This window comes from Ranitomeya imitator, chromosome 9 (genome assembly GCF_032444005.1).
Source record: "Ranitomeya imitator isolate aRanImi1 chromosome 9, aRanImi1.pri, whole genome shotgun sequence".
Classification (NCBI taxonomy): Eukaryota; Metazoa; Chordata; class Amphibia; order Anura; family Dendrobatidae; genus Ranitomeya; species Ranitomeya imitator.
The window spans coordinates 8,083,351-8,108,276 of NC_091290.1; the positions used below are offsets into that span (position 1 = coordinate 8,083,351).

At 46.6% G+C, this 24,926-nt stretch overlaps 1 protein-coding gene across 1 annotated transcript in view; it reads left to right on the forward strand.

Annotated features, from left to right (window-relative positions):
* MYBPC3 (myosin binding protein C3) overlaps positions 1–24,926 on the forward strand; it is an 80,365-nt gene that overhangs the window by 14,372 nt on the left and 41,067 nt on the right. The window contains exons 9-11 of the mRNA XM_069739982.1: positions 4,320–4,376; positions 9,051–9,053; positions 23,713–23,879. Coding sequence (XP_069596083.1) covers positions 4,320–4,376; positions 9,051–9,053; positions 23,713–23,879 — 227 coding nt within the window. The remainder of the gene's footprint in view (positions 1–4,319; positions 4,377–9,050; positions 9,054–23,712; positions 23,880–24,926) is intronic.

A 24,926-nucleotide genomic window follows, 5' to 3' on the forward strand; every position in this document is an offset into this window, starting at 1 on the left:
GTGATAAATTACTAAATGCTGGGAGTCCGACCACCAGAATCCCAGAGATTCTGCTGTCTGATGATAACTCCTATTTAATTGTTATAGTAAGGACTGTGGATGCTGAGCAGGGACCAAGGGCAGTGTAACTTTTACAAAGTCCCAACGCTTTCAGATGACCAGGTTTCCTGTAAAGGTTCATTCATACCGGAAAATTTCTGATTGGCAATATAAACAAATCGATGCCCTTTTACAAGGGTTGATCCAGACCGTATGAGGGGGGTGTTTGTTTTGTTACAGATTTTTCTGAAGCTTTCACCTTTTTATTCACTGATTTCAGATTGGACCATAGGTCAATTTTCAGTTCAGATTTTTTTTCTTTCTGTAAATCTCATCCACATTGTTGGTACTTTAATAATCAGCAATTCTCAGCATGCAATTTTGTGGAGGAAAATCTTCAGTGTATCCGCCCTGTGAGACCCTTTAAGCCAGGGATGTCAAACTCAGATACACAGAGGGCCAAAATTAAAAACTTAGACAAAGTTGCGGGCCAACCTTGATATTTATTAAAATATATGGGCCTGATATAGTCCTCCAGACAATATAATGGTCCCCACAATCCCTTCCATATAGAATAATGGGCCCCACATAGTCCTCTATACAGTATAATGCATCCCACATAGTCATCCATATAGTATAATGCACCCCACACAGTCCTTCATAGAGTATAATGCGCCCCACATAGTCCTTCGTAAAGTATAATGGGCCACACATTGTCCTCCATACACTAAAATTGGCCCCTCTCTATACAGTGTAACGGGCCCACATAGTCCTCCATACAGTATAATGGCCCCACATAGCCTTCCATAGAGTATAATGACCCCCACATAGTCCTCCATACAGAATAACTGGCCCCACAAGTACTCCATACAGAACAGCGGTCCCAACATGGTCCTCCATACAATATAACTGGCCCCACATAGTCATTCATACAGTAAAATGCACTCCACATAGTTCTCCGTACAGGATAATGTACCCTACATAGTCCTCCATAGAGTATAATGGACCCCACATTGTCCTATATACATTATAACGGGCCCCACATAGTCCTCCATACAGTATATGGGCCCACATAGTCCTCCATACAGTATAATGGTCCGCACATTGTCCTCCATACACTAAAATGGGCCCCACGTAGCCCTCTATACAGTATAATGCACCCCACATAGTCCTCAATATAGTATAATGCGCCCCACATAGTCCTCCATAGAGTATAATTTGCCCCACGTTGTCCTCCATATAGTATAATGCTCCCTGTATAGTCCTCCATATAGTATCAAGGGCTCGACATAGTCCTCCATATAGTATAACAGGTCCCACATAGTCCTCCATACAGTATAATGGGCCCCACGTTGTCCTATATACAATATAATGGACCCCACATTGTCCTTCATACAGTATAACGGACCCACATAGTCCTCCATATAGTATAATGTGCCCCACATAGTCTTTCATAGAGTATAATGCACCCCATATAGTCCTCTGTAGAGTATAGTGGTCTCCACATTGTTCTCCATATAGTATAATGCGCCCCACATAGTCTTTCATATTACATAGTACTCCGCAGAGTATAATGGATCCCACATCATCCTCCATGCAGTATAATGGGCCCCACATTGTCCTCTGTACACTATAATGGGCCCCACATAGTCCTCTATGCAGTATACAGCTCCCCACATAGTCTTTCATAGAGTATAATGGGCTCCACATAGTCCTCCATACAGCATAATGGGCCCCACGTAGTCCTCCATATTGAATAATGCACCCCACATAGTACACCGTAGAGTATAATAGGTCCCACATCGTCCTCCTTGCATTATAATGGGCCCCACAGTGGCTCAATGTTTAATAAAATAAAATAATCACCTCTCTTCATTCACCTGCTGCGCTGATCTCGGCAGCGAGCAGTCAAACTCTTCACTGCTCAACACAGTGAGCGCAAAATTGTGATGCCATCGCGCCCACTGTAGTGAGATGTCAGATGCACGGGGAGAAGGATGGGGGAGGGAGCCGTCGTCTTCCCTTTTCCATCTTTGACTTCGATTGTTCTGACTTTCAGCATGCAGATACAGTTGAAAGGCGTCGCAGGCCAAATATAATCACCGTGCGGGCCAGAGTCTGATGTGTGTGCTAAGCCCTATAGGAAGACGGCAGCTATCTTATTGGGATCATTGCTGAGCAAAGAACAATCTGAATTCTGTGTGTCGTCAAGGAAGATCCGATTCTGTCCTTCGACCATCAATATGACTGTATTGATGGAATCCGTGTTTCCTCCCAGCACCGCCACCTTGTGAGCCCCTGTTATGCCGCCCTATACCCCTGCCCACCGCTCATCCTCACTCTCCTGCATGCTGTGCACCGTACAGAAGTTGCTGCTCTCTGGCTCTCGGAGCTTGTGTTGCACCTGTCAGCTGGAGATTTATCCTTCCCCACAGCCTACAGACCCCTCCAGCCGTAACATCTATATCTTGCCGCTGGCTTTGTCCCCTGCCGTACACGCACATTTTACAACTATTTCTGTCACTTTCTCTAACTCGTCCCCAATGCCATATATAAATTGGATCATATATGCAGCGTAGTTGCCTTTTTCTTCCCAGTTTTCTGGATCTACTTTGCTCATGGTCCAGTTTGTGGATCCCGTGAATTGCAAGGGGCCACGTCATAACGTACCATTATACTATGCATTTAGTCACCAAGGGGGTCCATATCCATAAAAAAACATGAGGCCTACGTACTATGTGGACTAATGTGTCCAAAGCCTTTTAACACTCCTGAGCTGCTGTAGAACCTCTTGTTGAAGAGTGAGGTGGAAATTCCTGCCCATTATTGATCGATGTATCCCAACTGTAAAGAAGTTCTGCAGCAACTTGGTTGTAAATGATTCAGCTTGCAGCAGATATAATTCTATAATGCACTGCAGCTGCTGAAGAACCTCTTTTTGATAATGAGGGTCAATTAGTGGTTCACCCTGGAAAAGATATTTCCTACAAGAGACCTCATCTGTAGGAAGAGAAAAGCAGCACTCATCTCTGCATAAGGAGAACAGCTGAGCATGGAGTCTTATCAGCAGTGCTTCATGGGAAAAACATGCCAATTAGTTCTCTACCAGAAGGAAAGAAAATGATTTCACTATTTCTACTGGTAAGTGGCACTATGAAGCAGTTCAGACTTCTAGTATCGAGCATGTATGTAGGATAAAACTAGGTGGCATCGTTAGGGTCGGGGGTCTCCCTAGCACTTTAACATCCCCCTGGATCTGAAGGAAAGGACGCATTGGTCACTGACCGCATTGTATGACTGAGGCCTCATCAGACGGTCACAACATGGCATCCCTATTACAGCCGCATTACCGGGATCTCACAACATTTGTATGAAGAGGTTGTAGGTGGCTCCTGGGTCAAGAGGTATTCCAGCGCAGCTCCACATCGGGGGTGCACAATGATGGTGACCTTACAACTCCACCACCTGCTGAGATGTGTGCGCGATACTCTCCGATAGTGCACGTGTCTGGGCAGGTGTGCGGTCATCTCTCCGCTCACCTTCAATGCAGTAGTGAGTGGCTCCAAAATACAGTAGAAGTTTGGGAGGTCCATGGATGCGACTGTAGTATGGATGCTTAAAGGAGGACATGTTATGACCGTCTGAAAGAGATTGTACCAAGTATATAAGTTACCCACCAGACTGATAGGGGGGATATCATTGTGAAAGCTGTGGGTCCGATCTTTGGGACCACCATCAACGGAGAAGAAGTTGAGCGAGCGCTCCTTGGCTCCATTCATTCTCTATGGGACTGCCGAAGCTTTATCCTGCAATCTCCATTGACTGACCATGGAGATGCTCAGGTTCTGATCTGTGGGGTCCCAAAGGTCAGATCCCCAGCGTTCAGTACATTGTCCCCTATCTTATCAATTGGATAAACATTACCTGGTAGGGTAGCCCTTTAAGTGTAGATATTAGCGATAAGGGAAAATGACCTTTTTACGCTCCCACAGGACCTTTCTGCTGCGGAATCTCAGTTCCCCCTTTGCATTCTGAAGGGTTAAATCCACGGTGATATTGGCAGCATAAAGTCAGTAGCACCAGTCAATTTCCATTGCAGATTTTATCCTCGGTGAGTCAGTTCCATTTCTAGACACCATGCTGGTACCGTGATATGCAGTGCATTTTTCACACACAATTCCATGGCTGAAAATCCACAGATGAAAAATCCACCCATGAGGATCTCTGTGTAGGGGGCCGCTAGTAGATTACTCATCGCAGGTCCTTGTTTTTTATTGCAGTGGAGATGGGAAAGAAGAAGCCGGAGAGCTGGACTTCAGCGCCCTCCTCAAGAAAAGGTGAGAACTCGGCCCTGATCGCCGTCGTCCAGGTGGATCCTGTGCCAGCAATCTACCATCTCCATACCCACGGATCTCCGGTACCCTCCACATAGATCGCTTATCTATAAATTCACACTCCCTTATGTCCTCTGTTTCCAATGCATTATATATATATATATATATATATAATATATATAATATATTACATGCACATACACATATGTATATATCTATATCTCGTGCACCGCCTTATCCATCTTTCATGCGCTGCTTTGCTATATCTCTTATTTGCCTCTTACTTGCAATGTCCGCAGTAAATCTAGCTTTTTTGCTTTCTGCATCCTTCATTTTGCTATCTGGGCTGGGCGGGCATGAAGTACAGGGGTTAGTGTTCGAGCCCCTCTTACTTTACCATTGTAGGAGACGTATAATAACTGCGACACAATGTCCTTTTTACCTAGATGGCCAATATGTGGGCAGAGCCATGGGCCGCTCTGGTTGGCAGCAGTCGGCAGCCGCATTGCTTGCAGCGTCCCCGTTCTGCTCTGTAGTGCTTGTTGTATAGGAGCGCCATGTCTGCTTCTCTCCTCTGCAGCCTCCAATCTCTTGCAGTATCTTTATCCTCTTTTTTCCTGGTACAGATGGATGCAGCCACCTTGTCCTGTGGCGTTTCCTGCCTTCTCCGTTATTGCATCACAATAACATCCCTTTTGTCAGGCACCTTTCTCCTTTCTAGTGTTTGCTTCTGGACAGGCATCATGTGCTTTATCATCGCTTGCTAAATTCTGCCGGTGTTGCTTTATTGTCTTAGTGTATATCCTGTCCAGCATTTCGTGTAGCGCCCCTATTTATGATTTATCATTGCTTGCAGTGTTCCTTTTTATGTCCTGTAACATTGTTTGCACCATCCCTTTTTATGTGCTTTAGTGTTGCTTGCAATGTCCCTTTTATGTGCTGTAGAATTGGTTGCAGTATCTCTTTTTATTGCTCTAGCATAGCTTGTGGCATGCCGTTAGTCCTGTGCATTATCATTGCTTGCAGCATATCATTTTTATATGCTATAGCATTGTTTGCAGCATCCATTTTGTGCTATGCTTTATCATTGCTTGCAGTGTCCCACTTTATGTGCTATATTACTCCTTGTAGCATCCCTTTAGTTCTACGGTCTAGTGTAGCTTGCAGCATCCCTTTCTATGTGCTCTATCACTCCTTGCAGCGTCCCTTTCTATGTGCTCTATCACTCCTTACAGCGTCCCTTTCTATGTGCTCTATCACTCCTTGTAGCATCCCTTTCTAAGTGCTCTATCACTCCTTGCAGCATCCCTTTCTATGTGCTCTATCACTCCTTAGGCCATGTTCACACAGTGCGTTTTTTACCGCGGAACCGCGGCGGTTTTGCCGCTGCGGTTCCGCGGCTGTTTTCCATGCAGGGTACAGTACACTGTACCCTATGGAAAACAGGACACACTGTGCACATGGTCCGGAAATTGTAAAAAAAAAGACGCGCTGAATAGCTCCCGGAAAAAAGAAGGAGCATGTCAATTCTTTTTCCGGAGCCGCAGCGGTTCTGCACCCATAGACCTCCATTGTGAGGTCCAAACCGCAGTAAAACCCGCAGATCAAAAATATATCTGCGGGTTTTACTGCGGTTTGATGTGCAGAACCGCTGCAGCAGGAAGTGCGGGGAGCGGGCGGAAGTGCGTGGGCGGAGTGTGGCTGCCCCCCCCGTGCTCCGATCCCGCCCCCCCGTGCTCCGATGCCCCCCCCCAGTGCTCCGATGCCCCCCCCCAGTGCTCTGATGCCCCCCCCGTGCCCTAATCTCCCCCCCTTATACTCACCCGGCGTCCCGGTGTCCGTCCGGCCGTCTTCTCCCTGGGCGCCGCCATCTTGCAAAATGGCGGGCGCATGCGCAGTGCGCCCGCCGAATCTGCCGGCCGGCAGATATGGCGGGCGCATGCGCAGTGCGCCCGCCGAATCTGCCGGCCGGCAGATTCGTTCCAAAGTGCATTTTGATCACTGAGATATAACCTATCTCAGTGATCAAAATAAAAAAATAGTAAATGACACCCCCCCCCCTTTGTCACCCCCATAGGTAGGGACAATAAAAAAAATAAAGAATTTTTTTTTTTTTTTCACTAAGGTTAGAATAGGGGTAGGGGTAGGGTTAGGGGTAGGGTTAGGGGTAGGGTTAGGGGTAGGGTTAGGGGTAGGGTTAGGGTTAGGGGTAGGGTTAGGGTTAGGGGTAGGGTTAGGGTTAGGGTTAGGGGTAGGGTTAGGGGTAGGGTTAGGGGTAGGGGTAGGGTTAGGGTTAGGGGTAGGGTTATTTTCAGCCATTTTAACCCTAAAAAAATTCCTAGAAAACACACAGACTCTGGCTAGAAAACTGCATCAAAAAAACGCATCAAAAAACGCATCAAAAAACGCATCAAAAACGGACCAAAAAAGGACCAAAAAAAGGACCTGCGTTTTCTGCCAAGAGCTGCAGTTTTTTAAAAAAACAGTCAGGAAAAAAAAAGGATGGAAATCCTGAACGTGTGAACATACCCTTACAGCGTCCCTTTCTATGTGCTCTATCACTCCTTACAGCGTCCCTTTCTATGTGGTCTATCACTCCTTACAGCGTCCCTTTCTATGTGCTCTATCACTCCTTACAGCATCCCTTTCTATGTGCTCTATCACTCCTTACAGCGTCCCTTTCTATGTGCTCTATCACTCCTTACAGCGTCCCTTTCTATGTGCTCTATCACTCCTTGCAGCATCCCTTTCTAAGTGCTCTATCACTCCTTGCAGCATCCCTTTCTATGTGCTCTATCACTCCTTACAGCGTCCCTTTCTATGTGCTCTATCACTCCTTGCAGCATCCCTTTCTAAGTGCTCTATCACTCCTTGCAGCATCCCTTTCTATGTGCTCTATCACTCCTTACAGCGTCCCTTTCTATGTGCTCTATCACTCCTTGCAGCATCCCTTTCTATGTGCTCTATCACTCCTTACAGCGTCCCTTTCTAAGTGCTCTATCACTCCTTACAGCGTCCCTTTCTATGAGCTCTATCACTCCTTGTAGCATCCCTTTCTAAGTGCTCTATCACTCCTTGCAGCATCCCTTTCTATGAGCTCTATCACTCCTTGTAGCATCCCTTTCTAAGTGCTCTATCACTCCTTGCAGCGTCCCTTTCTATGTGCTCTATCACTCCTTACAGCATCCCTTTCTATGTGCTCTATCACTCCTTGCAGCGTCCCTTTCTATGTGCTCTATCACTCCTTACAGCATCCCTTTCTATGTGCTCTATCACTCCTTGCAGCATCCCTTTCTAAGTGCTCTATCACTCCTTGCAGCATCCCTTTCTAAGTGCTCTATCACTCCTTGCAGCGTCCCTTTCTAAGTGCTCTATCACTCCTTGCAGCATCCCTTTCTAAGTGCTCTATCACTCCTTGCAGCGTCCCTTTCTAAGTGCTCTATCACTCCTTGCAGCATCCCTTTCTAAGTGCTCTATCACTCCATGCAGCATCCCTTTCTATGTGCTCTATCACTCCTTGCAGCGTCCCTTTCTATGTGCTCTATCACTCCTTACAGCATCCCTTTCTATGAGCTCTATCACTCCTTACAGCATCCCTTTCTATGAGCTCTATCACTCCTTGCAGCGTCCCTTTCTATGTGCTCTATCACTCCTTACAGCATCCCTTTCTATGTGCTCTATCACTCCTTGCAGCATCCCTTTCTATGAGCTCTATCACTCCTTGCAGCATCCCTTTCTATCTGCTCTATCACTCCTTGCAGCATCACTTTCTCTCTGCTCTATCACTCCTTGCAGCATCCCTTTATATGAGCTCTATCACTCCTTACAGCGTCCCTTTCTATGTGCTCTATCACTCCTTACAGCATCCCTTTCTATCTGCTCTATCACTCCTTGCAGCATCCCTTTCTATCTGCTCTAGCATTGCTTGCAGCGTCCCTTTCTATCTGCTCTATCACTCCTTGCAGCATCCCTTTCTATCTGCTCTAGCATTGCTTGCAGCGTCCCTTTCTATCTGCTCTATCACTCCTTGCAGCATCCCTTTCTATGTGCTCTATCACTCCTTGCAGCATCACTTTCTCTCTGCTCTATCACTCCTTGCAGCATCCCTTTCTATCTGCTCTAGCATTGCTTGCAGCATCCCTTTCTATCTGCTCTATCACTCCTTGCAGCATCCCTTTCTATCTGCTCTAGCATTGCTTGCAGCGTCCCTTTCTATCTGCTCTATCACTCCTTGCAGCATCACTTTCTCTCTGCTCTATCACTCCTTGCAGCATCCCTTTCTATCTGCTCTAGCATTGCTTGCAGCATCCCTTTTGCCTTGTGCGTGGCTTGCTGCACCTGCCCTTGCTTTGTGCCTCTATCCTATGTTGCGATGCTTCTGCGTTCCGCTTCCATCCATCCGATGCTTGTTGTTCTCTTATCACCATGATTAAATGCTTTTGCATTATATATTTTGCTTGCTGCGTCCATTGTTTTCCTACGCTTCCTTACATTGCTCGCAGGGCCTCTTTTGCTCTCTTGCTGCATCCCTTTAATTGCTTGCTTAGTTCTTCTAACACGGTCCTCCTATGTACTTTATACATTGTGTATCTCGACACCATACACACACTAGTATTTGCATCCTTTTTATCTATAACCTTTTTTCTTATTTTCCTCTGACCTTGTTCCTGCAAACAGAGAGTAAGTTCTCGGTGATCTGCCTGCCACATGCATGACAGCGTGAGCTTTTCTGATGCTTCTGGCCAAGCCTAACCCACCATGGACTTGGACTGACGTCCATACGCCGGCAATACACATGTAGTAACGCTTCGCGAATGTCGCACTCGCCAAAGCTCTGATCAGATCCAAGTCCCCATCACTGGTTGTGCTAATCGTCCTTATATATAGACAGTGAGTGCAGTGACCACGAATGGAGAGTCGGGAAGAGAGCGCACAATGCAGCTGTCTCTATTCAGAGGGAATCGCACCTTCCTGTGGACGTGACAGCTGGTCTGCAGAGAGTAATCGGATAGTCGGCATCATGGTCTGAAGAAAGGGCCGCCCTGCTATATTAAGCCCCCAGTACAGGCCCGTAAGATGGATCTCTCATCACGTCAAGGCGTGCATGAAAAAAGGATCATAAAAGAGTCTAGAAGACAGTTATTCTGGGTAGAAGTGAGGTCCTTAGCCTTTAAAGAAGAATTCCTATCCTAGATACTGTGATTGTGCCATAAATGCCACCTGACTCCATAGTGGGGGTCCCTTTACCCCTGTCCGGGATAGTGAGGTGACTAATGACTAGGAAATAATTGAGAGGTGGTGCACGTGTGTCTCTGCCATAACCTTCTATAACTAGGCATGTGGGCCTGGCTGCTTCCGTGACTCCCTATAGAGAAAGATGCAGCCATGCATAGTTTTATTTGATTCCCGTCAGGGTGCAATGATAATTAGAATTCACTGCAAGGAAGTAATACTAAATCTGCCAAGCACCCGACAAGTGATTAGTATCATCTTCCTCAATGCGGGCAGCCATTAGCAGGCACCAGGAGATCAGCGAGGCTCACCAAATATCTGATATTGGGCTTATTCTGGTGCTTTACATATTGGGGTCTAATGTTAATTGCAGGAGATTGAAACCATTAAAGAAAACTTAAAGAAACAACCTGACCTGCAAAAAACTTAAAGTATAAGTGTGCCTCCTACCCAGATGGCCCTGAGCAGTTTTGGACCTGGTATTTTTCCAGGTTTGGTTAGTGCTCACATCATTCAGGATTCATGATGATGACTCTACGGCTCCCCAAAGTGCCAGACCTGGAATTATGCTGGATATATGTAGCGCCACCTCTCAGACATTCGATGGCGCCACAACCGGGGACTGATTGAGCTTTTCTAGGGCATTTTGTGGAATAATTGGGATTTTAGTGGGTGCCACTGCCCTAATTTGAGTGAAATTCTCCAATACATAACAAACTAAACATATAGGACTCGTTTGCTGCCTCCACTGTTTGTTGGTAACCTGGGCCCTTCTACCAACCCTTGATAACACCTGTAAATTCTGACATTGCCCAAATACGCTGCAGTAACAGCAATCCGTGGAGAATTTGTGTTACGTCAGTGACCTCCACCTCCTACAGAAAAAGCGACAAAAATTACTGTCCAAATGATGTAGAAAAGACAAAACGATTTAGGAGGAGTGGGACCATGAGCGATGTCTGATCACAACACGTCGATCTCACCCAAGATCGGAGACGCTCAGGTCTGACACTCACGTTTGTGCCTGTAAGTAACCTGGCCTCGTCATGTAGCTGATCTGCCAGGATCCAGGAACCCAACCGGTCAGATACTAATGACCTACTCTACGGAAAGGCCATGAACATTAACGTCCCAGAAAACGCCAACATTTCCATTATGAGTGATGTACGGAGCCATAGACGGGCTTCAATAGACAATATCGGCTTCTTGGGGGTGATCATTAGCGAACTAGTTGACTGAGGTCCTTCAGATCTTCCTAAAATAACTGTGGTAGAAGAAGTAGGAGCCACGCTTTTTTCTGAAACCTTCTATGGAAGTAGAATAATTTTGCACCAGTTTTGTCGATGATGAAACCCTTGTTCTCCATGATTGCTGTCACAGCCACGTCCAAACCTTCACCTGCTTGTTCTGACCTGCTTTGCTCCAGGATTTGCACGCCTTCTTGATTTTGCACTTTTTTCCCGGTTGTCACATTCTTTCTCCGCATGTCATAGACTTTTTCTTTGTACGGCATGATAAGAAATTACGTCTGTCTTATGAGTGATGGTGATTTCTGGTGGTTGCCTTGCACTGACGTGTCTCGCTCTCTCTTGCCCCGGTGATGCGGGCGCTGTCTCCGATGCATGCTTTTCTGAATGCCTCTTTGCAAGTCCAGCAGTTTCCTGCGTTCCGTAAATCGGTAAGACCCAAACCATACCAACGTCTTCCCATAAGGTCAAGATGTGGTCTGTGGTTTATCAGCCATGATGTTATTGTCTACCAGGTTCCTTGGAAAAACAAAATCCAGCTCACCATACCGACATTCTCAGGAGCTCGGAGCACGGAACCGCTGTGTCTGGGTGTGGACGAACAGGAAAGAGAAGGAGATCAGCATACAGAAAAATTAAAACGCGTTTCCGGTGACTAAGCACCCTTAATCATGATTAAGGGTGCTTAGTCACTGGAAACGCGTTGACCTTGGTTTTAATTTTTCTGTATGCTGATGTTTTGTCCTTTCACTATATTTTAAGTGAAATAAACTATGGATTTTTCACTATTTCGTTGAGCTGGATCTCCTTCTCTTTCCTACCAAGTTCCTTACATTGGATCTTTATATTTTGCTAAAATGGTCCTCAAAAAGTTGTCTGGGTGTTGTGGCAATCGGCTGTAGGCTTCAGCAGGCGCTCAATTCTCCTGCAGCGCCCCCACTGGGTAATTAAAGTATTACATGATGCCCATTGACAGCTGTTCACATGATGCATGCATGCATGGGTCCGCTCGAGACAGTTGTGCTCTTTCTGGTCACGCTCCGTAGTAGGTCCAAAAGTGAATGTAATAGTGCCAGTGAATATTAATGGTAGTTTAAACCCCAAACAAGAGGGGGTATAAATAGTCTGAGGGTCTTGCCTGCTCCTTGTCCTGGAAAAGAATGCAAATCCGAGCAAACTCCAGGAAGGGTCCTGAACACTTGGTGAGCTTCCTCCTAAATCTTCACCCATATCTAGTGCCACATTGTTGCATCCCGGAGGATCCTGTTGACCGGTGTTCAGTCCTCTCTTTAGAAAAGGATTTACTGTCCTTAACGACGTGACGTGCTGGTGGGTTATGATCCCCTGTAAACACATGTCCAGATTGCGATTTACATGGTCATATTCACCGAAGCACCAGCTCATAACTGATCTGAACAGCGGCCAAAGCACGACCTGCCCCAACGTGTGTCTATTTGTGGTCTCCTGATTACTAGCAAAGGGCAGCTCTGTTTCATTGTAAAAAAGGATCTTTGGAGTAACCGGAGGCTCGTAGCGAGACCCTTGACTTAACTTCATCCGAGACAACTGGCTGCTGCTCCACTCCCATATCTAAGCCCCTCGCGGGTGGTGCCCTCTGCACCCAGCACCAGGCCAAGTGCCCCCCAGATGAGGAAATGGCTGCTCTGTCCCACAATACGAGAGAGGGAGAGAACATCTGAAGGACAGGGGGTTGTGAGGTTAATTCTCTCAACAAAGTAATCTCCAAAACTCATTGTAGAGGTTTTTTTGCGTTTTTTCGCGCTAAAAACGCTATAAAAACTCATTAAAACGCATACATTATGCATTCTATCATTTAGAATGCATTCTGCATGTTTTGTGCACATGAATGCGTTTTTCCCGCGAAAAAAACGCATCGCGGTAAAAAAATTAGCATGTTCATTATTTTTGCGGATTTTCTGAGTTTTTCCCACAAATTCTATGCATTTGGGAAAAACCGCACCAAAAACGCGTCAAAATCGCGGTAAAACGCATGCCGATTTCTGGCAGAAATGTCCGGATTTTGTCGGGAAAATTTCTGCAAGAAATCCTGACCTGTGCACATACCCGAAGAAAGTATTATTGTTTTAATCGGTCTTTTATGTTAAATGCATTTTCTTAAATGCTTTTGCACTAAGGAGGAGGAGGTGAGCTGTTACCATAGTGAATGGTGGATCTTGTGTTATCTACTGTATATAGAGGTGATATCAGTCATTGTACAGGAGAAGGAGGTGAGCTGTGACATCACCTATTGTGAATGGTGGATCTTGTGTTATCTACTGTATATAAAGGTGATATCAGTCATTGTACAGGAGGAGGAGGAGGTGAGCTGTGACATCGCCTATTGTGAATGTCTACTGTAGTCTATTGTGCTATCTACTGTATATAGAGGTGTTATCAGTCATTATACAGGAGGAGGAGGTGAGCTGTGACATCACCTATTGTGAATGGTGGATCCTGTGTTATCCGCTGTATATAGAAGTGTTATCAGTCATTGTACAGGAGGAGGAGGTGAGCTGTGACATCACCTATTGTGAATGGTGGGTATATAGAGTTATCAGTCATTGCATAGAAGGAGGAGGTGAGCTGTATATAGAGGTGTTATCAGGTGTTGTAGTCCTGTCTGTTTTGATAATCAGTCTGCTGAAAAGTCACGTGTACATTACAGGAAGTGTGACTCTAATATTATAAATAGATGGTGATATGGAAAATAAAAAAAAAAATCTATAAAAATGTTGTCAAATTCCCTTTAAATCACCTGAATATGTAATGTAATTTCAACAATTAATTATTGTCATTACTAGTGATCAGTCTTAATCCAACTCTCTTAACTGTACAATCCACAGTGACCAATCATAAAAAAGAACGTCTAGAAATATGATCAATACAGTCCTGATGAGAGAGAGTTAAAGGGGTTGCGTGGGATTGGATAAACATGGCTGCCTTTATCCAAAAAACAGCATCACCCCTGTCTGCAGGTTGTGACTGGTATTGCAACTCTGCACCATTTACTTCAATAGTCCTGAGCTGCAATACCAGACGCAACCTGTAGACAGGGTGGCGCTAGTTTTAAAAGAAGGCAGCCATGTTTTCTACTCCTGGAGAACTTATTAAAGTAGTTTTAGACTCCACAATAAATTGGCCAGGTATAAAAGTTCTCAAACTTTTGACTACATAATGCAGTGAGCATCACATTTCCCAGAGGGCCACACTATTATAATAATCAAGGCGCAGGAGCCCGCTCTATCTGCCCTACTGTTATAGGAGCCCGCTATATCTGCCCTACTGTTATAGGAACCCGCTATATCTGCTCTACTGTTATAGGAGCCTCCTCTATCTGCCCTACTGTTATAGGAGCCCGCTATATCTGCCCTACTGTTATAGGAGCCCGCTCTATCTGCCCTACTGTTATAGGAGCCCGCTATATCTGCCCTACTGTTATAGGAGCCCGCTCTATCTGCCCTACTGTTATAGGAACCCGCTATATCTGCCCTACTGTTATAGGAACCCGCTCTATCTGCCCTACTGTTATAGGAGCCCGCTATATCTGCCCTACTGTTATAGGAGCCCGCTCTATCTGCCCTACTGTTATAGGAGCCCGCTATATCTGCCCTACTGTTATAGGAACCCGCTCTATCTGCCCTACTGTTATAGGAGCCCGCTATATCTGCCCTACTGTTATAGGAGCCCGCTCTATCTGCCCTACTGTTATAGGAGCCCGCTATATCTGCCCTACTGTTATAGGAGCCCGCTATATCTGCCCTACTGTTATAGGAACCCGCTATATCTGCCCTACTGTTATAGGAGCCCGCTATATCTGCCCTACTGTTATAGGAACCCGCTCTATCTGCCCTACTGTTATAGGAGCCCGCTATATCTGCCCTACTGTTATAGGAGCCCGCTCTATCTGCCCTACTGTTATAGGAGCCCGCTATATCTGCCCTACTGTTATAGGAGCCCGCTATATCTGCCCTACTGTTATAGGAGCCCGCTATATCTTCCCTACTGTTATAGGAACCCGCTCTATCTGCCCTACTGTTATAGGAGCCCGCTCTATCTGCCCTACTGTTATAGGAGCCCGCTCTATCTGCCCTACTATTATAGGAGCCCGCTATATCTGCCCTACTGTTATAGGAGCCCGCTATATCTTCCCTACTGTTATAGGAACCCGCTCTATCTGCCCTACTGTTATAGGAGCCCGCTCTATCTGCCCTACTGTTATAGGAGCCCGCTCTATCTGCCCTACTGTTATAGGAGCCCGCTATATCTGCCCTACTGTTATAGGAGCCCGCTATATCTGCCCTACTGTTATAGGAGCCCGCTATATCTGCCCTACTGTTGTAGGAACCCGCTATATCTGCCCTACTGTTATAGGAACCCGCTATATCTGCCGTACTATTATAGGAGCCCGCTATATCTGCCCTACTGTTATAGGAGCCTCCTCTATCTGCCCTACTGTTATAGGAGCCTCCTCTATCTGCCCTACTGTTATAGGAACCTGCTATATCTGCCCTACTGTTATAGGAACCCGCTATATCTGCCGTACTGTTATAGGAGCCCACTATATCTGCACTACTGTTATAGGAGCCCGCTCTATCTGCCCTACTGTTATAGGAACCCGCTATATCTGCCCTACTGTTATAGGAACCTGCTATATCTGCCCTACTGTTATAGGAACCCGCTATATCTGCCGTACTGTTATAGGAACCCGCTATATCTGCCCTACTGTTATAGGAGCCTCCTCTATCTGCCCTACTGTTATAGGAGCCCGCTATATCTGCCCTACTGTTATAGGAGCCCGCTATATCTGCCCTACTGTTATAGGAACCCGCTATATCTGCCCTACTGTTATAGGAGCCCGCTATATCTGCCCTACTGTTATAGGAGCCCGCTATATCTGCTCTACTGTTATAGGAACCCGCTATATCTGCCCTACTGTTATAGGAACCCGCTCTATCTGCCCTACTGTTATAGGAGCCCGCTATATCTGCCCTACTGTTATAGGAGCCCGCTCCATCTGCCCTACTGTTATAGGAGCCAGCTATATCTGCCCTACTGTTATAGGAGCCCGCTATATCTGCCCTACTGTTATAGGAGCCCGCTATATCTGCCCTACTGTTATAGGAGCCCGCTATATCTGCCCTACTGTTATAGGAGCCCCCTCTGTCTGCCCTACTGTTATAGGAACCCGCTATATCTGCCCTACTGTTATAGGAGCCCCCTCTATCTGCCCTACTGTTATAGGAACCTGCTCTATCTGCCCTACTGTTATAGGAGCCCGCTATATCTGCCCTACTGTTATAGGAGCCCGCTATATCTGCTCTACTGTTATAGGAACCCGCTATATCTGCTCTACTGTTATAGGAACCCGCTATATCTGCTCTACTGTTATAGGAACCCGCTATATCTGCCCTACTGTTATAGGAGCCCCCTCTATCTGCCCTACTGTTATAGGAACCTGCTCTATCTGCCCTACTGTTATAGGAGCCCGCTATATCTGCCCTACTGTTATAGGAGCCCGCTATATCTGCCCTACTGTTATAGGAGCCCGCTATATCTGCCCTACTGTTATAGGAGCCCGCTATATCTGCTCTACTGTTATAGGAACCCGCTATATCTGCTCTACTGTTATAGGAACCCGCTATATCTGCTCTACTGTTATAGGAGCCCGCTATATCTGCTCTACTGTTATAGGAGCCCGCTATATCTGCTCTACTGTTATAGGAACCCGCTATATCTGCTCTACTGTTATAGGAGCCCGCTATATCTGCCCTACTGTTATAGGAGCCCGCTATATCTGCCCTACTGTTATAGGAACCCGCTATATCTGCCCTACTGTTATAGGAGCCCGCTATATCTGCCCTACTGTTATAGGAGCCCCCTCTATCTGCCCTACTGTTATAGGAGCCCGCTATATCTGCCCTACTGTTATAGGAGCCCGCTATATCTGCTCTACTGTTATAGGAACCCGCTATATCTGCTCTACTGTTATAGGAGCCCGCTATATCTGCCCTACTGTTATAGGAACCCGCTCTATCTGCCCTACTGTTATAGGAGCCCGCTATATCTGCCCTACTGTTATAGGAGCCCCCTCTATCTGCCCTACTGTTATAGGAACCCGCTATATCTGCCCTACTGTTATAGGAGCCCCCTCTATCTGCCCTACTGTTATAGGAACCTGCTCTATCTGCCCTACTGTTATAGGAGCCCGCTATATCTGCCCTACTGTTATAGGAACCCGCTATATCTGCCCTACTGTTATAGGAGCCTCCTCTATCTGCCCTACTGTTATAGGAACCCGCTATATCTGCTCTACTGTTATAGGAGCCCGCTATATCTGCCCTACTGTTATAGGAGCCTCCTCTATCTGCCCTACTGTTATAGGAACCCGCTATATCTGCCCTACTGTTATAGGAGCCCGCTATATCTGCCCTACTGTTATAGGAACCCGCTATATCTGCCGTACTGTTATAGGAACCCGCTATATCTGCCCCACTGTTATAGGAGCCTCCTCTATCTGCCCTACTGTTATAGGAGCCCGCTATATCTGCCCTACTGTTATAGGAGCCCGCTATATCTGCCCTACTGTTATAGGAGCCCGCTATATCTGCCCTACTGTTATAGGAACCCGCTATATCTGCCCTACTGTTATAGGAGCCCGCTATATCTGCCCTACTGTTATAGGAGCCCGCTATATCTGCTCTACTGTTATAGGAACCCGCTATATCTGCCCTACTGTTATAGGAACCCGCTCTATCTGCCCTACTGTTATAGGAGCCCGCTATATCTGCCCTACTGTTATAGGAGCCCACTCCATCTGCCCTACTGTTATAGGAGCCAGCTATATCTGCCCTACTGTTATAGGAGCCCGCTATATCTGCCCTACTGTTATAGGAGCCCGCTATATCTGCCCTACTGTTATAGGAGCCCGCTATATCTGCCCTACTGTTATAGGAGCCCCCTCTGTCTGCCCTACTGTTATAGGAACCCGCTATATCTGCTCTACTGTTATAGGAGCCAGCTATATCTGCCCTACTGTTATAGGAGCCTCCTCTATCTGCCCTACTGTTATAGGAGCCCGCTATATCTGCCCTACTGTTATAGGAGCCCCCTCTATCTGCCCTACTGTTATAGGAACCTGCTCTATCTGCCCTACTGTTATAGGAGCCCGCTATATCTGCCCTACTGTTATAGGAGCCCGCTATATCTGCTCTACTGTTATAGGAACCCGCTATATCTGCTCTACTGTTATAGGAACCCGCTATATCTGCTCTACTGTTATAGGAACCCGCTATATCTGCCCTACTGTTATAGGAGCCCCCTCTATCTGCCCTACTGTTATAGGAACCTGCTCTATCTGCCCTACTGTTATAGGAGCCCGCTATATCTGCCCTACTGTTATAGGAGCCCGCTATATCTGCCCTACTGTTATAGGAGCCCGCTATATCTGCCCTACTGTTATAGGAGCCCGCTATATCTGCCCTACTGTTATAGGAGCCCGCTATATCTGCCCTACTGTTATAGGAGCCCGCTATATCTGCTCTACTGTTATAGGAACCCGCTATATCTGCCCTACTGTTATAGGAACCCGCTATATCTGCCCTACTGTTATAGGAGCCCGCTATATCTGCCCTACTGTTATAGGAGCCCGCTATATCTGCCCTACTGTTATAGGAGCCCGCTATATCTGCTCTACTGTTATAGGAACCCGCTATATCTGCTCTACTGTTATAGGAGCCCGCTATATCTGCCCTACTGTTATAGGAGCCCGCTATATCTGCCCTACTGTTATAGGAGCCCGCTATATCTGCTCTACTGTTATAGGAACCCGCTATATCTGCCCTACTGTTATAGGAGCCCGCTATATCTGCTCTACTGTTATAGGAGCCCGCTATATCTGCCCTACTGTTATAGGAGCCCGCTATATCTGCTCTACTGTTATAGGAACCCGCTATATCTGCCCTACTGTTATAGGAGCCCCCTCTATCTGCCCTACTGTTATAGGAGCCCGCTATATCTGCCCTACTGTTATAGGAGCCCGCTATATCTGCCCTACTGTTATAGGAGCCCGCTATATCTGCCCTACTGTTATAGGAACCCGCTCTATCTGCCCTACTGTTATAGGAGCCCGCTATATCTGCCCTACTGTTATAGGAGCCCCCTCTATCTGCCCTACTGTTATAGGAACCCGCTATATCTGCCCTACTGTTATAGGAGCCCCCTCTATCTGCCCTACTGTTATAGGAACCTGCTCTATCTGCCCTACTGTTATAGGAGCCAGCTATATCTGCCCTACTGTTATAGGAGCCTCCTCTATCTGCCCTACTGTTATAGGAACCCGCTATATCTGCCCTACTGTTATAGGAGCCCGCTATATCTGCTCTACTGTTATAGGAGCCCGCTATATCTGCTCTACTGTTATAGGAGCCCGCTATATCTGCTCTACTGTTATAGGAGCCCGCTATATCTGCCCTACTGTTATAGGAGCCCGCTATATCTGCCCTACTTTTATAGGAACCCGCTATATCTGCCCTACTGTTATAGGAGCCCGCTATATCTGCCCTACTGTTATAGGAACCCGCTATATCTGCTCTACTGTTATAGGAGCCCGCTATATCTGCCCTACTGTTATAGGAGCCCGCTATATCTGCCCTACTGTTATAGGAACCCGCTATATCTGCTCTACTGTTATAGGAACCCGCTATATCTGCTCTACTGTTATAGGAGCCCGCTATATCTGCCCTACTGTTATAGGAACCCGCTCTATCTGCCATACTGTTATAGGAGCCAGCTATATCTGCCCTACTGTTATAGGAGCCCGCTATATCTGCCCTACTGTTATAGGAGCCTCCTCTATCTGCCCTACTGTTATAGGAACCCGCTATATCTGCCCTACTGTTATAGGAGCCCGCTATATCTGCCCTACTGTTATAGGAACCCGCTATATCTGCCCTACTGTTATAGGAACCTGCTATATCTGCCCTACTGTTATAGGAACCCGCTATATCTGCCCTACTGTTATAGGAACCCGCTATATCTGCCCTACTGTTATAGGAGCCTCCTCTATCTGCCCTACTGTTATAGGAACCCGCTATATCTGCCCTACTGTTATAGGAGCCCGCTATATCTGCCCTACTGTTATAGGAGCCCGCTATATCTGCCCTACTGTTATAGGAGCCCCCTCTATCTGCCCTACTGTTATAGGAACCCGCTATATCTGCCCTACTGTTATAGGAACCCGCTATATCTGCACTACTGTTATAGGAGCCCGCTATATCTGCCCTACTGTTATAGGAGCCCCCTCTATCTGCCCTACTGTTATAGGAACCTGCTCTATCTGCCCTACTGTTATAGGAGCCAGCTATATCTGCCCTACTGTTATAGGAGCCTCCTCTATCTGCCCTACTGTTATAGGAACCCGCTATATCTGCCCTACTGTTATAGGAACCTGCTATATCTGCCCTACTGTTATAGGAACCCGCTATATCTGCCCTACTGTTATAGGAACCCGCTATATCTGCCCTACTGTTATAGGAGCCTCCTCTATCTGCCCTACTGTTATAGGAACCCGCTATATCTGCCCTACTGTTATAGGAGCCCGCTATATCTGCCCTACTGTTATAGGAGCCCGCTATATCTGCCCTACTGTTATAGGAGCCCCCTCTATCTGCCCTACTGTTATAGGAACCCGCTATATCTGCCCTACTGTTATAGGAACCCGCTATATCTGCACTACTGTTATAGGAGCCCGCTATATCTGCCCTACTGTTATAGGAGCCCCCTCTATCTGCCCTACTGTTATAGGAACCTGCTCTATCTGCCCTACTGTTATAGGAACCCGCTATATCTGCCCTACTGTTATAGGAACCCGCTATATCTGCCCTACTGTTATAGGAGCCCGCTATATCTGCTCTACTGTTATAGGAACCCGCTATATCTGCTCTACTGTTATAGGAACCCGCTATATCTGCTCTACTGTTATAGGAGCCCGCTATATCAGCCCTACTGTTATAGGAACCCGCTATATCTGCTCTACTGTTATAGGAACCCGCTATATCTGCTCTACTGTTATAGGAGCCCGCTATATCTGCCCTACTGTTATAGGAGCCCGCTATATCTGCTCTACTGTTATAGGAACCCGCTATATCTGCTCTACTGTTATAGGAACCCGCTATATCTGCCCTACTGTTATAGGAGCCCGCTATATCTGCTCTACTGTTATAGGAACCCGCTATATCTGCTCTACTGTTATAGGAACCCGCTATATCTGCTCTACTGTTATAGGAGCCCGCTATATCTGCTCTACTGTTATAGGAGCCCGCTATATCTGCCCTACTGTTATAGGAGCCCGCTATATCTGCCCTACTGTTATAGGAGCCCGCTATATCTGCTCTACTGTTATAGGAGCCCGCTATATCTGCTCTACTGTTATAGGAGCCCGCTATATCTGCCCTACTGTTATAGGAGCCCGCTATATCTGCCCTACTTTTATAGGAACCCGCTATATCTGCCCTACTGTTATAGGAGCCCGCTATATCTGCCCTACTGTTATAGGAGCCCGCTCTATCTGCCCTACTGTTATAGGAACCCGCTATATCTGCCCTACTGTTATAGGAGCCCGCTATATCTGCCCTACTGTTATAGGAGCCCGCTATATCTGCCCTACTGTTATAGGAGCCCGCTATATCTGCCCTACTGTTATAGGAGCCCGCTATATCTGCTCTACTGTTATAGGAGCCCGCTATATCTGCTCTACTGTTATAGGAGCCCGCTATATCTGCCCTACTGTTATAGGAACCCGCTATATCTGCCCTACTGTTATAGGAACCCGCTATATCTGCCCTACTGTTATAGGAGCCCGCTATATCTGCCCTACTGTTATAGGAGCCCGCTATATCTGCCCTACTGTTATAGGAACCCGCTATATCTGCCCTACTGTTATAGGAGCCCGCTATATCTGCCCTACTGTTATAGGAGCCCGCTATATCTGCCCTACTGTTATAGGAACCTGCTATATCTGCCGTACTGTTATAGGAACCCGCTATATCTGCCCTACTGTTATAGGAGCCCCCTCTATCTGCCCTACTGTTATAGGAGCCCGCTATATCTGCCCTACTGTTATAGGAGCCCGCTATATCTGCCCTACTGTTATAGGACCCCCCTCTATCTGCCCTACTGTTACAGGAGCCCGCTATATCTGCCCTACTGTTATAGGAGCCCGCTATATCTGCTCTACTGTTATAGGAACCCGCTATATCTGCCCTACTGTTATAGGAACCCGCTATATCTGCTCTACTGTTATAGGAACCCGCTATATCTGCTCTACTGTTATAGGAGCCCGCTATATCTGCCCTACTGTTATAGGAGCCCGCTATATCTGCCCTACTGTTATAGGAGCCCGCTATATCTGCTCTACTGTTATAGGAACCCGCTATATCTGCCATACTGTTATAGGAGCCAGCTATATCTGCCCTACTGTTATAGGACCCCCCTCTATCTGCCCTACTGTTACAGGAGCCCGCTATATCTGCCCTACTGTTATAGGAGCCCGCTATATCTGCTCTACTGTTATAGGAACCCGCTATATCTGCTCTACTGTTATAGGAGCCCGCTATATCTGCCCTACTGTTATAGGAACCCGCTCTATCTGCCCTACTGTTATAGGAACCCGCTCTATCTGCCCTACTGTTATAGGAGCCCGCTATATCTGCCCTACTGTTATAGGAGCCCGCTATATCTGCTCTACTGTTATAGGAGCCCGCTATATCTGCTCTACTGTTATAGGAACCCGCTCTATCTGCCCTACTGTTATAGGAGCCCGCTATATCTGCCCTACTGTTATAGGAACCCGCTCTATCTGCCCTACTGTTATAGGAGCCCGCTATATCTGCCCTACTGTTATAGGAACCCGCTATATCTGCCCTACTGTTATAGGAACCTGCTATATCTGCCCTACTGTTATAGGAACCCGCTATATCTGCCCTACTGTTATAGGAGCCCCCTCTATCTGCCCTACTGTTATAGGAACCCGCTATATCTGCCCTACTGTTATAGGAACCCGCTATATCTGCCCTACTGTTATAGGAACCCGCTATATCTGCCCTACTGTTATAGGAGCCCCCTCTATCTGCCCTACTGTTATAGGAACCCGCTATATCTGCCCTACTGTTATAGGAGCCCCCTCTATCTGCCCTACTGTTATAGGAACCCGCTCTATCTGCCCTACTGTTATAGGAGCCAGCTATATCTGCCCTACTGTTATAGGAGCCCGCTATATCTGCCCTACTGTTATAGGAACCCGCTCTATCTGCCCTACTGTTATAGGAGCCCCCTCTATCTGCCCTACTGTTATAGGAACCCCCTCTATCTGCCCTACTGTTATAGGAACCCGCTATATCTGCTCTACTGTTATAGGAGCCCCCTCTATCTGCCCTACTGTTATAGGAGCCCGCTATATCTGCCCTACTGTTATAGGAGCCCGCTATATCTGCCCTACTGTTATAGGAGCCCCCTCTATCTGCCCTACTGTTATAGGAACCCGCTATATCTGCCCTACTGTTATAGGAACCCGCTATATCTGCCCTACTGTTATAGGAGCCCGCTATATCTGCCCTACTGTTATAGGAGCCCGCTATATCTGCCCTACTGTTATAGGAGCCCCCTCTATCTGCCCTACTGTTATAGGAACCCGCTATATCTGCCCTACTGTTATAGGAACCCGCTATATCTGCCCCCTCAGACATGTGCAGCGGTCATTAGCCAGCACGAGGTTTTCATCCACCATCCTGCGGTCCAGGCTGGAGGCGTCCATATCCGTATACTGACACCATCTCTTCTGACAGTAATGAGGCAAAGCAGGAGACCGAACCCGACATCGATGTTTGGGAGATCCTCCGTAAAGCGCCTCCCTCCGAGTATGAGAAGATCGCTTTCCAGTACGGTATCACCGATCTGCGGGGGCTCCTCAAACGTCTGAAGAAGATGAAGAAAGAGGAGAAGAAGAGTGAAGGTGAGAGGAGGAGGTCTAGCACACATTCATCCTAAAGTACACCATAAGTGAGAAACGGACGATAAAGTCCAATGGCCACAGATTAAAGCGAACCCTGAAAATGTCCATTCTGGTGGCTGCATGTTATAGCGGAGGACATGCTAAGCAGATTATATGTAACTTGTAGGAAACGATTCAGTAGAACATTTATTTTATTAATTTGAACTTCATGCTGGGCTTAGGAGTCCAGTGGGCGGACCTAGACTGTCAGTCTTAGTAAGACCGCCCACTGGACTTCTAAGCTCAGAATGAGCAGTGTTTTCAATGAGCAAAGAACCAGTTATACTGAATCCTTTCCCACAAAACTTGATATCAATCTGCTCAGGTTCTGCTGCTCCGCGACATGCTAACAGGATGACAAGTGAACTTTATTTAGTAAAATTGCCCAATGTATTGAGAAGAGCTCACCTCTCATCTGTTATACTGCACATGGATCAGAAAATAAAATCCACACAGATTTCTGATCTTTATGATGGTCTTCTGGGATAAACTGCAGTAAATGTGTCAGGTCCTTGAGACCCCACATCTCCTTCTAAGCAACACCGACTTTTTTTTTTTTTTTTTTTTAAATGGGGGTCAAGAGCCAATAAAAAAAGAAAAATTTAGCGCAGATGTGATGAGGTGCCAAGGACCCCCACATCCAGGCGGCCAATTAATGGAGAATTTGATTCGCAGTAAATTGTGTCCGGTTTATGGAAACTGATCTTTTTAGTTTACTGTGATTGTAATTTGCTTTGCTGATGTCAAAATGCCAAAAATAATCCGACATTTCACAACCGCTTGTTTGTTACACGATTGTGTTGTTTTAGCTACAGAAGTTTGGAATTGTGCAAGTGTAACCGCCCGCCCGGCCTTTCACCAAACTGCAAATTGCATGAATGTAGGACAGTGTTCTTTATTTGCACCACAGAATATTATAGGCCTGGTCCTATGCAGGAAAACCTTCGGTTCTTGAGTCCGAACTCTGGAATATTGAGGAGAACGACAGTAATGATCCCAATAACTCTC